The sequence below is a fragment of the Theropithecus gelada genome, chromosome X, assembly GCF_003255815.1.
Source record: "Theropithecus gelada isolate Dixy chromosome X, Tgel_1.0, whole genome shotgun sequence".
Lineage (NCBI taxonomy): Eukaryota > Metazoa > Chordata > Mammalia > Primates > Cercopithecidae > Theropithecus > Theropithecus gelada.
The window spans coordinates 129,882,113-129,898,029 of NC_037689.1; the positions used below are offsets into that span (position 1 = coordinate 129,882,113).

The following is a 15,917-nucleotide window of genomic DNA, read 5'->3' on the forward strand; positions in this document are numbered from 1 at the left end:
GATGGAGGAAAGATTAACAGGGTCAAATGCTGCTAAGAGGCCAAATAGGATAAGGATCATAAAGTGTCCCCTTGAGTTGGTAACAAGGAGATCATTGATGACTTTCATAAAGGTATTTTGTTGGAGGAGTGGAGGACAGATTGGAGTTGGTTGAGGAATAACAAAATGGATAGAAAAAAAAGACAAATTTTTAAAGAAATGTATCTATAAACGGGAGAAGAGAGACGAGGGTAACTGGAAAGGGTGGTGGAGTCTAGGGAAGGGTTTTTAAAGAAAGAAGGGACTTAACAAGGCACAAATATTGTTGAGAAAGTTCATGGTGAAAGAAAGAAGTTGATGGTATAGGAAATGGAATGGATGGTTGATAGTATAAGGTTCCCTAGAAGGCAGGAAGGTGGAGGATGTAAAGCTAGAAATAGTGATTGCCTCACATGGGAGCAGACATAATCTCTACTGTGTAAAAAGAGGGGGAGAATTGAAGATTAAAAAACAGGCTTCAAAACAGTATGTATGGTACTATCCTGTGATTACTTAAGGTATAAAAGGAGCATGCATCAGTACAAGACAAAAAATATGGAGAAATGTATGTCAGTATGATAACAGTTTGGTGGGCTGAAGTTGGGATCAGAGGATGAAAATAGTGATGGCATGGACATTCTATATTATGAATGATTTTATTTAACATTGATTAAATGTTTATTACATGCTTTTATTTTTACATGTTTATTTGGTATATACCTTTATTATAAGAAGATGGTGCTCTTAGCACTTTCATGCATTACCACATTTCATTCTTATAAATAGCATATGAAGTCAGTATTATTGTTTTGCCCTATTTACAAATGAGAAAACTAAGGATGAGAAAAGTGAAGTATCTTACCCATGATTACGAAATTAAAATGTCCTTCGAGCCCAGATTTATCTGATTTCCGAGACATGCTTTATACCAAAATGCTAGACTGCATTCCTGCAAATTTTGAATTTTTTACAGTGAACGTGTATTATTTTGCAAGCAGAAAAACATATAAGGGTCAAAGTCTATAGTAAACATGATACCTCTTTGATTGCCCAATAGCACTTTGTTTTAGGAACTATCCCTCTGTCATTACCTTATATAGGTTTTTTTTTCTCTAACAAATGATACATTTCTCTCATGGACATAGGAATGGACATCTTACCCAGACTAGACTGATCTTTGTACTGCATTCCCTATAGTCACAGTGATTTGTGCAGAGAATAGCTCATGAACCAAGCAGAGTCATCAGAATTCTTTCCTGAGATTTTCTGTAAGTATTCTGGGGGAAAAAATATCCATCTACCTTTTGAATTTTGAGTTACACAAATATAGACTGGGAACTACCAGCAACCATCTTTCCTGCCAAATGAGGAGAACCTAAGAAATAAGCAGCACATAGAGATGAACAGAGCCAAGAAATGAAAAGGGAACTCAGATGACATCGTTGAGCCCCTGGGTCCAACTCTGCCAGATCTGCCCTTGGACTTTCCAGTTGTGTGGGCCAATGTATCCCTTTGCTGCTAAAGCTATTTTAACATGGGTCGTTATTGCCTGCATCTGAAAGAGTACTGGCTAAAGCAAAATTGGAAACAAAACTGGTGTCTAGAAAGTGGCAGACATAGGCCGGGTGCAGTGGCTCACGCCTGTAATCCTAACACTTTGGAAGGCCGAGGTGGGCGGATCATCTGAGGCCAGGAGTTTGAGACTAGCCTGGCCAACATGGTGAAGCCCTGTCTCTACTAGAAATACAGAAGTTAGCTGGGCATGGTGGTGCACGTCTGTAGTCCCAGTTACTTGGGAGGTCCAGGAGAATTGCTGAAACCCAGGAGGTGGAGGTTGCAGTGAGCCAAGATTGTGCCACTGCAATAGAGCCTGGGTGACAGAGCGAGACTCCATCTCAAAAAACAAAAAAAGTGGCAGACCTAAATACAAAATTTGCTTCACTGAAATTCGCTACAGGGCAAGAGGATCCCCTCGTCTCCAATCAGGAAGCTGGCACTCTTTATTATAAACTTGCATACCATCTAGTTAAACTGTTTTTACTGAAACTTGTACCTATTGGTTAGATTAATAGTATGTACCTATTGATCTGGAGCTAGAAAATGTTCGAGATTATGATGTGACTGCTACTTTTTGTAGCCTCTAGTTAGTATCTGCATGGATACAAACTTTGGTCAAAGCTGGCCCACATGTAAGCAGAAAGGAAAGGGCACAAAACTTCCCTAAACAAGGCTATATCTTGCTGCACTAAAGAATTTAAGAAGGCTGGGAGTTGCTGTAAATGTTCAATGTCTATTTCTCCTGTTAAAGTTAGAGGAAGTAGGAAACACTGATAAATCAGACTGGGACAAGGGGAGGTGTGAATTGGGGGATGTGATTCTTTAGCTCCATCCCAAACACTTCTTACTGACCTGTATTCCTTTCCTGAATAAATTTAATAATTATTAACTTATTAAATTCTTTATTCTTTATTACAAAGGGCTGTCCATTAGAATACAGGCCAGGAACAAGGAGTAAATTACCCCTGTATCATTACCTAAGCTCATTTGTCAGAGATGGAGACTCTTCAAAAGAGACAGAAATTCTTAAATGAGGGTCCAAATTTAAGGTCCATGACTGAGCAGTCTCTGGCCGATTGATACAAATTACACATTCTCCAGCAGCTGTCTAAATAGATACATACACATGTACATGCATACATAAATGCTATGTTACTAGGTACATACATAGAACTATATCTTCTTGTTGAATTGACCCTTTTAGAATTATGAAATATTTCCTGTACCTTTCCTTAAAGTATAGTTTGTCTAATATTAATACAGTCACACAAGCTTTCTTTTGGTTAGTGTTTACATGGTGTATCTTTTTCTATATTTTTACTTTCAACCTATTTCTATTTTAACATTTAAAGTGTGTTTCTTGCTCCTTGTAGACATAATTGGGGTCTATTTTTAAAGTCAAGTCTGTCAATACAGTTATTTTCATTGTTTCATTATTTTTTTGTGTTTAGTTTATTTATATTTAATGCAATTACCAGTATAGTTTGTCTTAAGTCTACAATTTTGCTATTTACTTTCTATTTTTCCCATCTATTCTTCATTTTTTATTCCTTCTTTTTCTACTTTCTTTGTTTTAATAAAGCATTTATTATTCCATTTATCTCCTCTATTAGTCTTTATGTTACACTTTTTTATTGTTCTTTTAGAAGTCATCTTAAAAATTTCAAAATACATGTGTAGCTTAATGGTTCACCTTAAAGTAATACTTTTTCTCCATCCAGAACCATGCAAGAACCTTACAGGAATTTAACCCTAGTCACCCTTCACACCCTTTCAGTTATCAAAAAAAATATTTTACATTTAACCCCACAAAACTTTATTATTGCTTTTGTTTTAAATAGTCAATAATTTTTGAAAATGACCAAATTATTTAGCCTTTCCTGTGCTTTTCATTCTTTCTTGAAGTTCCAAGGAGTAATTTTCTTTCAGCTTTCCAGAACTTCCTTTAGTATTTTTATCTAATACTAGCAAAAATTTATTTCTGCTTTTGTCTGAGAATGTCTTTTTTCAGTGATTTTTGAAATATTGAGTGTAGAATTCTAGGTTGGACATGTTTTTGTTTTTCTTTTGCTCTTTTTGGCACTTTAAAGATGTCATTTTATGGTCGTCTGCTTTCCATAGTTTCTGTGGATTAGTCAGCTATCTTCTTATATTATTCTTCTCAGGACAATGTGTTGTATTCCTCTGGGCACTTTTGGGATTTTCACTTTAACTTTGATTTGAGCAGCTTGACTATAATGTACATGAATTGTTTTTCTTCATATATATTCTGCTTGATGTTCACTGAGCTTTTTGAATCTGTGGGTTGATGTTTTTCATCACATTTAGAAAATTTCCAGTCATTATTTCTTCCATTCCATTCTCCTTTTTCTCTTCTTCTGGGACTCAAATTACATATATGCTAGACCTTTGTCTGTATCCCACATTTCTCTTATGTGCTGTTTTGATTTTTGCATTCGTTTTTCTCTTGAGGTTCAGATTAAATTTTCTACTGACCTGTCAATAAGCCTATCTTCCAGTTGACTGATACTATCTTCTGCTATTAAATCTATCCAATGGGCTGGGTGCGGTGGCTCATGCCTGTAATCCTAGCACTTTGGGAGGCCGTGGCGGGCGGGTCACCTGAGGTCAGGAGTTTGAGACCAGCCTGGTGGAACCCCGTCTTTACATAAAATACAAAAATTAGCCGGGCATGGTGGCATATGTCTGTTATCCCAGCTACAAGGGCGGCTGAGGCAGGATAATCACTTGAACCCGAGAGGCAGAAGTTACAGTGAGCTGAGATTGCGCCACTGCACTCCAGCCTGGGCAACAGAGCAAGACTCCATCTCAAAAAAAAAAAAAAAAAACACATTGTCTCAGCCCCAAATCTCCTTAAGCTAATAAGAAACTTCAGCAAAGTCTCAGGATACAAAATTAATGTGCAAAAATCACAAGCATTCTTATACACCAGTAACAGACAAACAGAGAGCCAAATCATGAATGAACTTCCATTCACAATTGCTTCAAAGAGAATAAAATACCTAGGAATCCAACTTACAAGGGATGTAAAGGACCTCTTCAAGGACAACTACAAACCACTGCTCAGTGAAATAAAAGAGGACATAAACAAATGGAAGAACATACCATGCTCATGGATAGGAAGAATCAATATCATGAAAATGGCCATACTGCCCAAGGTGATTTATAGATTCAATGCCATCCCCATCAAGCTACCAATGACTTTCTTCACAGAATTGGAAAAAAACTGCTTTGAAGTTCATATGGAACCAAAAAAGACCCCACATCTCCAAGACAATCCTAAGTCAAAAGAACAAAGCTGGAGGCATCACGCTACCTGACTTCAAACTATACTACAAGGCTACAGTAACCAAAACAGCATGGTACTGGTACCAAAACAGAGATATAGACCAATGGAACAGAACCGAGTCCTCAGAAATAATACCACACATCTACAGCCATCTGATCTTTGATAAACCTGAGAGAAACAAGAAATGGGGAAAGGATTCCCTATTTAATAAATGGTGCTGGGAAAATTGGCTAGCCATAAGTAGAAAGCTGAAACTGGATCCTTTCCTTACTCCTTATACGAAAATTAATTCAAGATGGATTAGAGACTTAAATGTTAGACCTAATACCATCAAAACCCTAGAAGAAAACCTAGGTAATACCATTCAGGACATAGGCATGGGCAAAGACTTCATGTCTAAAACACCAAAAGCAATGGCAACAAAAGCCAAAATTGACAAATGGGATCTAATTAAACTAAAGAGCTTCTGCACAGCAAAAGAAACTACCATCACAGTGAACAGGCAACCTACAGAATGGGAGAAAATTTTTGCAATCTACTCATCTGGCAAAGGGCTAATATCCAGAACCTACAAAGAACTCAAACAAATTTACAAGAAAAAAACAAACAACCCCATCAAAAAGTGGGCAAAGGATATGAACAGACATTTCTCAAAAGAGGACATTCATACAGCCAACAGACACATGAAAAAATGCTCATCATCACTGGCCATCATAGAAATGCAAATCAAAACCACAATGAGATACCATCTCACACCAGTTAGAATGGCAATCATTAAAAAGTCAGGAAACAACAGGTGCTGGAGAGGATGTGGAGAAATAGGAACACTTTTACACTGTTGGTGGGATTGTAAACTAGTTCAACCACTATGGAAAACAGTATGGCGATTCCTAAAGGATCTAGAACTAGAAGTACCATATGACCCAGCCATCCCATTACTGGGGATATACCCAAAGGATTATAAATCATGCTGCTATAAAGACACATGCACACATATGTTTATTGTGGCACTATTCACAATAGCAAAGACTTGGAATCAACCCAAACGTCCATCAGTGACAGACTGGATTAAGAAAATGTGGCACATATACACCATGGAATACTATGCAGCCATAAAAAAGGATGAGTCTGTGTCCTTTGTAGGGACATGGGCAGCTGGAAACCATCATTCTCAGCAAACTATCGGAAGAACAGAAAACCAAACACCGCATGTTCTCACTCATAGGTGGGAACTGAACAATGAGATCACTTGGACTCGGGAAGGGGGACATCACACACCGGGGCCTATCACGGGGAGCGGGGAGAGGAGAGGGATTGCATTGAGAGTTATACCTGATGTAAATGACGAGTTGATGGGTGCAGCACACCAACATGGCACAAGTATACATATGTAACAAACCTGCACGTTATGCACATGTACCCTAGTACTTAAAGTATATATATAAAAAAAGATTACAATCTATTACTTTTAATGTAAATGTATACGCATTGTGTTGTACAAAAAAATCCCTGCATTTTTACTTAACCTATCATAGATCCATTCTTATTTGATAAACATGTAGGTGCATCACTGTTTTTAATAGGTGCACAATCCTTCATTTTACAGATGCACAATAGTTTGATTACAAACACAGTTTTTGGCAGTTAGGTTGTTGTCAAACAACATAATTACAAAAATCCTACAGTGCAATGTTTAAGGTATTAGATTTGCCTGGATTAAAATTTTGCTGTTGAAAAAAAAAAACAAACTATCCAATGAATTCTTAATTTTAAATATTGCATCTTGCAGTTGTAAAATAACCATTTAATGTTTAAATAATTATTTGTTGAACTACTTCATCATTTTACTCATTCAATTATATTATTGGTGTCCCAACCTTCATTCCCCTCTACTTTTGGTCTGGGAATCTCATTTTTTTTTTTTTTACCAGATCCATTGATTTCCTTATTTCTTTGTTTGAGAATAAAGGCCTAGGTTTTTTTTTATGATTCTAATCTTAGTTTTTCCGGAACCTGACCATTAGTTTCAAGCTCTCCTTCATAAGTTTTCTAAGGAAATCTCCTTCAATTGCTGAAGCTTGCCTGTTCTAATAAATCAGAGCTCCCAAACTGGGATTAGTCCCTCCCGTTTTCCACTTGATTCTGTGCAAGCATGTGTATGTGTTTGTGTGTGTGTGTGTCTGTGTGTGTGTGTGTCTGTGTGTTCATAAAGCCTAGGCATATTTCATCAGGGTTCAAATGGGCATAATTTTCATGTAATCAAAGCAGCTAATGAACATATGAGTATCTGGTGATATGTGAAAAATGATATCTATTAATTTGTAAATTTTGATACACACAGGTGATAATTATAGGCATTCCTTAGCATTTATTTTCCCAATCATTTTCTGCAATTAAGCTTAGAATTTCTACAATACTTAACCTTAAGTACTTTAATTTCAAATCAAATACATTATATAACATTGTTTCTAAGAAATTTTATCCATTAGTGAGTGTTTATCTTCTTAAGTATTTATTAAAAGGTTTAATGTTTGTATTTCTGTTTTCATAGCAGCATTATTCATAAACGTCAAAAGGTAGAAGCAACCCACATGTCCATCAAGTGGAAGAATGGATAAACAAAATGTGGATATACATGCAACAGGATATTATTCAGCCTTAAAAAGGAAGGAAATTCTGGCACATGCTGCAATGTGAATGAACCCTGAGGACTTAAAGTTAAATAAGCCAATCACAAAAAGACAAATATTGTATGATTTTATTTATATGCATTATTAACAGTAGTCAAATTCACAGAAAAAGAAAATAGAATGGTGGCTACCGGGGACTGGGGGGAGTTGGTAAATGGGAAGTTGTTTAATGGGGATGGTTTTAGTTTTGTAAGATGAAAAAGTGCTGGAGATTGGTTGCACAAAATATGTGAATATACTTAGTGAGCTGTACATTTAAAATGGGCATGATGGTAAATTTTACGTTTGTGTGTTCTATTATATTTACAACTTAAAAATGAGTTCAGTGTTTTTAGAGCTTCAACATGACTGATTTGTATGATAGAACTGTGACCATATAAAAAATACTGATGTAAGGACAGGCACAGTGGCTCACACCTGTAATCCCAGCACTTTGGGAGGCCGACGTGGGTGGATCAGTTGAGGCCAGGAGTTTGAGACTAGCCTGGCCAACATGGCAAAACCCCATCTCAACTAAAAATACAAAAAGTTAGCCAGCTACTCCGGAGGCTGAGGCAGAAGAATCGCTGGAACCCCAGAGGCAGAGGTTGCAGTTAGCCGAGATCATGCCACTGCACTCCAGGCTGGGCAACAGAGCGCGACTCTATCTCAAAAACAACAACAGCAACAACAACAAAAAACCCTGATGTGAGGGGAAATAAACTACAAAATGAAAATGAAGCAATGATGATGAAAATGGATGAAGAAAAGGTAAAGGAAAAGGAAGACTTAGATATGAGACTAAGAATTTGAAAAATAGGACAATAAAATAGAAGTGTTATGTATGGACAATCAATAAGCAATAATCAACTCATAAGGGTATAATGTGGACAATATGTGTTCCACTGTGAGTCATAAAATACAAGGTGTTGGGGACAAAAGTTAAATATAATGCATACACACACACACACACACACACTAAATGATGTCCCTATGGAAAGATGTCTAATATCTACTCCAAGAATACAGGATACATGAAAAACAAAAAGAAAAATAAAGAATATACACAGGAGTACAGTTCAGCAACAGCATTCACATCAGTAGGTACCAAGATAAAAATTAATTTGTATTTACTCACAAAAATGTTTTCCTCTCAAGACATCATTGTACTCAGTAAATGTTGCATCTACCAAAAAATTAAGACTAATAATTGTGTTTACAATAAAATGAGCAAATAGATCCATAAACATTTCATTATAATTATGAATAATTATTAAGATTTACCAGATTAGTGTATTCTATACTGTGTAATGTTAAAATTTCAGATGTCTGTTGCAAATCAGATCTGTACATAGCTCTTAGGCTGATTCAATTTGTTGAGTTACTAGCAATGTGAGGATTAACGAAGTGTAAAACCTTATCTGTGGCATCAAAGTATTTACAGACTGTCTGGGACCACGTTGATGCCCTGGAAAAGCTATGAATGTGTTGGTTATGCCTCTTCATGTTTTCAGGCAAAACTCTGTTCCTAATCTTGCACTTCTGTCACAAGATAAGAAGAGGGCACTGAAGGCCAGGACTAGTCAGCTACTCTCAAAATTGTGTCCCATGCATTATATTTTTTCTAAGTAATTTTGAGGAAAAATTTGGATCATATTGATCTCTCCCAGGCATCAGTAACAGCTGATCATCTAGGTGGTTGGAGTGTGTACAAGCCCAACAAAAAGACAAGAGAACCTACCACACCTCTATACGTTTCCCTCTAACCCAGGGTGGCAGCCTTCCATCACTTTTGAAAACTTCTCCCTCCCTAACTCAGAGTGGGGAGAGTTAGTGTCAGATGAGCATCCTAAGGATGGTGGAAAAGAAACTGAAGAAAGCGCAGAGGAGTGGACTCACATACCTCCAAAAGAGGTCCAAGTATGCATTTAGTGTCCACACATGCCTCTGGATCTGTAGTATAAATTTCTAACTTCACTTATCTGTCTCCATCTTTAGCAAGCATTGCTTGTCAAGTGTTGGGTACTGACGATGAGAGAAAATGACACAGACATAGTCCTGCTCTCTTGAAGCTTAGATTGTAGCAGAGGAGTAAAATATAAAAGAAGTGATTGTGGATTCACTGTTATGATAAAAGCAATATGGAAGTAGATAGCAAGTGTACCTAACCTAGTTTAGGAAATCAAAGAAGATCTCCTAAGAGAGTGAAACTTACACTGAGACCTGAAGGCTAAGATCTAGCTAAGTCTGAGGGGAATGAGGTAGAGAAAAGTATTACAGGAAGAAAGAACAGTATGAGCAAAGACCCAAAGGCATAGTGCTTTCTGTGAATTGAAGGAAATCCGGAGTGCTTAGAATGATGTTAGAATACAGAAAAAGGGAAGGTGTTGAAACTGGATTGTATAAATAACCGCTTGGACTAGAGTAAGAATTAACATAAATTTAAGAGGTAGGATTGGATGTGGGAAGTTAAGAAAAGGGGAGCACCAAGTATGACTCCCAGTTTTCTGCCTTAAGCAAATAAGTGGATAATGGTATCATTTATTAAGATAAAGAAGATTGGAATAGAAGCATGGCTAAGGGTGAAGATATAATATTAAGTTCTGTTTTAGACATGTGGGGTTTGACATGCTTGTAAGACATTGAAGTGTATCAGAAGGTCTGAAGGTCAGAAGTGTCCTGGCTAGAGATCTGTATCGTGGGAATGGGTGAGATTGTCTTTGAGTATAGTGTAGAATTTATAACATATATATAGTGGCCTTGGGCTAAACCTTGAAGATCTTCATATATTCTCTGAGTAGAGGAGGATGTGATAAAAGTAAGGAGGAAAATGAGAAATGTCACAAAAGCCAAAGGAAGAAGTTTTTATTGATTTATTTGGGTTTATGTAATACATTTTATTCTTTGTGGTGTGTTGTTCTATGTGTTTTGGCAAATGCATACTCATATAACCACAAACACCAGATTTAAGAAATAGAACAGCTTTGTCACCCCCCCAAAATTTGCTCATGTTGCCCCTTTTTAGTCAACCCCTGCACCTACCCATGACAACCACTGATCTGATTTCCACTGCGTGGTTTTCTTTTTTCCGGAATGATGTATAAATGGAATCATACCATATGCAGCCTTTTGAATCTGGCTGCTTTCATTTCGCATAATGCTTTTGAGATTCATCCACGTTGTTATGTATATCAGTAATTTGTTCCTCTTTGCTGATGAGTAGTGTTGCATTGTATGACTGTGCCACCACTTTTCCATTCACCAGTTGAAAGACATTTGTGTTCTTTCCAGTTTGTAGAGATTATGCATAAAATTGCCATAAACATTCATCTATAGATTTTTGTGTGAATGTAACTTTTCATTTCTCTGGGATAAATACCTAAGAGTAGAAAGGCTGGGTGATGTGGTAAGTGATATGTTTAACTTTATAAGAAACTGATAGACTGTTTTCCAAAGTGGTGATACCTTTTTATATTCACAACAGTAATGTATAAAAGTTCTATTTGGCCAGGTGCGGTGGCTCAAGCCTGTAATCCCAGCACTTTGGGAGGCCGAGACGGGTGGATCACGAGGTCAGGAGATTGAGACCATCCTGGCTAACCCGGTGAAACCCATCTCTACTAAAAAATACAAAAAACTAGCCGGGCGAGGTGGCGGACACCTGTAGTCCCAGCTACTCGGGAGGCTGAGGCAGGAGAATAGCGTAAACCCAGGAGGTGGAGCTTGCAGTGAGCTGAGATCCTGCCACTGCACTCCAGCCTGGGGGACAGAGCGAGACTCCGTCTCAAAAAAAAAAAAAAAAAGAAAAAGAAAAAGAAAGTTCTATTTGCTTCATAGTCTCACCAGCATTTGGTATTGTCACTTTTTTTACTCCATTCTAATAGGCATGTGTGGTAGTATCTCACTGTAGTTTTAATTTGCATTTTCATAATGGCTAATGATTTTGAACCTATTTTCTTATGTTTACTTGCCATCTATATGTCTTCTTTGGTGAAGTATATTTATATATTTTGCCCATTTCAAAATCTGGTTGTTGGCCAGGCATGGTGGCTCATGCCGGTAATCCTAGCACTTTGGGAGGCTGAGGTGGGTAGATCACCTGAGGTCAGGAGTTCAAGACCTGCCTGGCCAACATGGTGAAATCCTGTCTCTACTAAAAATACAAAAAAATTAGCCAGGCATGGTGGCGAGCACCTATAATCCCAGCTACTTGGAGAGCTGAGGCAGCAGAATTGCTTGAACCCAGGAGGCGGATGTTGCAGTAAGCAGAGATCATGCCACTTCACTCCAGCTTGGGCAAAAGAAGGAAACTCCGTCTCAAAAATCAATCAATCAATAAATAAATACATAAATAAATAAATAAAATCTGGTTGTTTGTTGTCTTATTGTGAGTTTTAAGGGTTCTTTGTACATTTTGGGTACAAGTCCTTTGTCAGGTATGTGATTTGGAAATATTTTCTCCTAGTCTCTAGCTTGTCTTTTCATTCCCTTAAAAATGTCTTTCACAGAATAGAAGTTTTTAATTTTAGTGAAGTCCAACTTATCAAGTTTTCCTTTCATTCATTGTGCTTTTGGTCTTGTATTTAAAAACTTTTTGTTTAAAGCAAAGGAAGAATTTTAAAACAAAAAGTGGTCAACAAAGTCACTGATGTCCTTGATGAGGGAAGTTTTATGGAGAGATGAAGGCAGAATATGAACAAGTGGGTTGAGAAGTGAATGAAGAGTAACTACATGGAAATAACAGGTGCAGACAGCCTGTCCAGGAAGTTGGGTAATACATGAAGAGAAAAGAGTGATAAATTGAAGGTCATGAGGGAGTTGAGAGAAAGTTTTTTTTTTTTTNTCATAATGACGAATACATCAGGGTGTTCATGCAATCACAGTCAATGCAAAGCAACACAGCATGGAAGGGGGGAAAATTAAAAAGAGAAAAGGGGAAAGCCAATTATATTTACCAATATGGAAAATGGAACCATTCTCAACATTTAGTAAGGTTTTGAGCAGAATCCCATTGCAGTTTACTCAAAAGGCTAAATTTTCAGAAGGGGCTATAATGAATGCATATGAAAACAAAAATCCAATGTTACAAGAGCTATCTATCTGAAGCTAGTTAAGCAGACAAGTAACTGGATTGCGCATTCAAAATGGAATTAAGGAATCATACATTGGAATTTAGGTTCACTGACTTATGGACATGAATGCCGTCACTAGATCTGCAGGTGCAAATGGACAGTTATATGTATACTTACCCGATCTGCATGCAAAGACATGGTAAGTAGACTGGTTGGTGTGTGGTAGGGGGGCAGATATGAAGAATATAGTGAACTATGCGTGCAGGTTTTTAAGTACGCCTCTGGCAAACTCCTGGGAAACTTTGGCCATTTATCAAATAAATACATGGAGTACTTCATAGTAAATCTTGTCTTCATAGCAACTATTATAGCTACAATGGTTAGCAGCTGTGAAATCTCTTGCAGGACGTTTTATCTTTGCCTTTTCTAGTTCCTATCTCTTTTAGAAAGTGTTTTGGGTACTTTCTGATGTCTAGCTCATTTCAGAAACCAAACCAGGGAATTAATGTGTGAATGGCAATGTGTGAATGGCAAGCACACATATGTAATAATTTATCATGTCTACATCGATTGAATTCAGATTTTCTGAAAGTCTACAGAGAAAATGAATGGCCAGGGAAAACTTAAGATGTGCAATACCATAGAAACCGAAAATGTACCCCAAATGGTGATTAACAAAAACTCCATAGTTATCCATTCCACTTATCTCTAGTTACCCATTACCCAGAGTCATCCCTGTTGTCTTACATGCCAATTCTAAAAACACTCTTGTTTTCCATTTGGGAGTGCAGCAATTTACAGGAAGCAGACCCACTAAAGAATGCAGTTTGCATTCCTAAGCAAAGCTCTGAAGGTGAAAGGACAAGAGAGCATCTTCAAGAAAATTGTCACAAAATATGAAGGCAAAGACACATTTCTTAAACTTGCAGAAGTCTGTTCTGATTGTACACATTATGATTACAATGTATACATATTGTGCTCCTGTTGGTATTAATGGAAATGTTTATTAATTCCTACAGAAGACAGTCAAACCCTCCCTAACAGGATCCTCACCTCCATTGCCAGGGTTCAGATCTCGCTATGTTAGTGAGCGCTGATACTATGCGGTTGTCATTTTGAACTTTATTCTCAAGAAGCCTGTTAGTAGTGCTTTTGGGGCTCTGCATCTACTCTGGTCCACCAAGGTGACAAAGGTCAATTTGTTGCGAACTCTCAAAAGGGATGGGATGGCCTGGATTGATGTGAGATGGCAGAGTGGGACGGGGTGGGATCATTTCTCCTTGCATAGAACAGAGCTATTTTCTCCTGGTCTGTTCCTTGTGCCCATGAGGACTGTAGGAGCTGTGAACTCCCCACTCCTTCCTCATGATCTTCAGTATTAGGGCTGTATAAAATGGTTTAGAGATGGCTATCATATTGTGTTAGTGGCTAACGAAAGGATCTGTGTGCAACTGCTTGTTAAAAATCACATAACACCCAAAGAGTCATTTTGAAATGATTCCGTTGTGCCTAGCTTCTATGCCAATGGTGCCTCAGGCTAGAGCACTATAGGATTTATTACACTATATTACACAACACTGCAGAATCCTCTGGCTTTGCTGAACTCATCCTCTGGCAACATGGGAACATTGAATGCTTTAAGTTGTATAGATAACTTTTTCAGGGAGGAATTGTTTCATTGTACTTTACAAGTTATACATTTTAAGTATTTTACAATTTTTAAATAATACATGTTAAGCAAGGAACAAAACTGCCCAGTCTGGCTAGTTTCAAACATTGAAAAAGAAACTTTTTAAATATTTAAGTTGCTATTATTAGGGTAGAAATAGAGAAATGACAGGGCCAGCATTTGGCCACAGTGGCAACCAACTAGGACTTGAGAAAGTAGGACTATTTTGATGCTACAAAGACATAAAACAGAAAGCACCATGTTAAACCTTAACACACTCAGAAAATTTCCAGCCACATCTTTCAGTCATTCATCTTTCATAGTCACAACAGAAAAACACATTTTTTCAGATTAGAAAATGTTGATAATTTTTGTAGAAAACCTACCAATATTTGAAGCGGGTGCCATGCACAGTATTGGCCCTGTACACCATGCAGAAAAGCGTGGAAAGTAAAGAAAAGAGATATTTGATTATTAAGGATTTACTGATAGAAATACATTTTAACAGAAAGATTATTTCTTTGCAATATCAATTACTCAGCACATGCAAGTCCAACAATCTCTCATGTTTACAATCACAGATTAGCTTTAAGGTCACAAACCCAGGTAATCAAAATAATTCTTGGATTCTTAGGTACAAAATGAGCTATAATTTTCTTTAAAAGAATTAACTCACTTAAATTACATATTTATTGTGGACAAATACATCCTAAATAATTTTTATAATAAGAAGGAGAATTTTAATTTATTACACATATCATTTTCTAAATATGCTCCAGAATCTTGTATCTGGTGTCTGTATTTCTATTTAGAGTATTAATCTGTTAACACTGTCTCCTCCACTGTCTCATAGTCAATAGGACTCAACTATGAATATATGGCAAACAGGTTCCATTAAGAGAAACCTCTTAGCTGGACAGGCTTTTATGTTGCTACTAATCAAGGGGAAAGGAATTTTTCTGAAATTTTTGCTTATGAAACTAGATTTCATGTTGGCCAAATCTTGCAAAAAATTTAAACTTGGAAACAAAGTAACTGTAGTATTAAGAAAACCTAAGATGAACAGCATAAATTTTATTATATTCAACCACCTTGACTAGACTTCCAGGGCTACTGAATTCATTCCATAGCTATAATATAAATTGGAAGTAGCCAAGGTAGAGTGATCTAATGTGTAGGTAAATTACCACAATTTTTGAAGAAAAAAAATGCTAGGAATAAAGTCATGTCAACTCATACTGGTTTTCTCTTTTACTCTGTAGACATAATGTGTTTTCTTCTTAGGTTGGGAGAAAAATATCTAAATTATTAGATATCAGTGGTTACTTATCATAAGGGATGTAAGAAAGTGCTGAAGAATTCCATATTTCCTCTCAGAAAATATCATATAAATGTATACAAATTGTATAATTTAAATGATGGCATGAAGGACTACTGTGGCTAGTAATTAAAGACTGGTGTTTTACGGTACCTTTCAAAATTAATTAACTGATTAATTTACTAATTAACCAATAAGTTTTCTCAAGTCTGGGTATTAACAAGGACTTCTAAATTTTTTTTAAACATATGTTATTTTCATTTAAAAATAGTTTCCAATCTTGGGCATTTAGCATTCTGTCAAA

At 36.8% G+C, this 15,917-nt stretch overlaps 1 protein-coding gene across 1 annotated transcript in view; it reads right to left on the reverse strand.

Annotated features, from left to right (window-relative positions):
• MBNL3 (muscleblind like splicing regulator 3) overlaps positions 1–15,917 on the reverse strand; it is a 161,098-nt gene that overhangs the window by 91,363 nt on the left and 53,818 nt on the right. Inside the window, exon 6 of the mRNA XM_025371857.1 lies at positions 14,682–14,717. Within this exon, the coding sequence (XP_025227642.1) occupies positions 14,682–14,717 (36 nt within the window). The remainder of the gene's footprint in view (positions 1–14,681; positions 14,718–15,917) is intronic.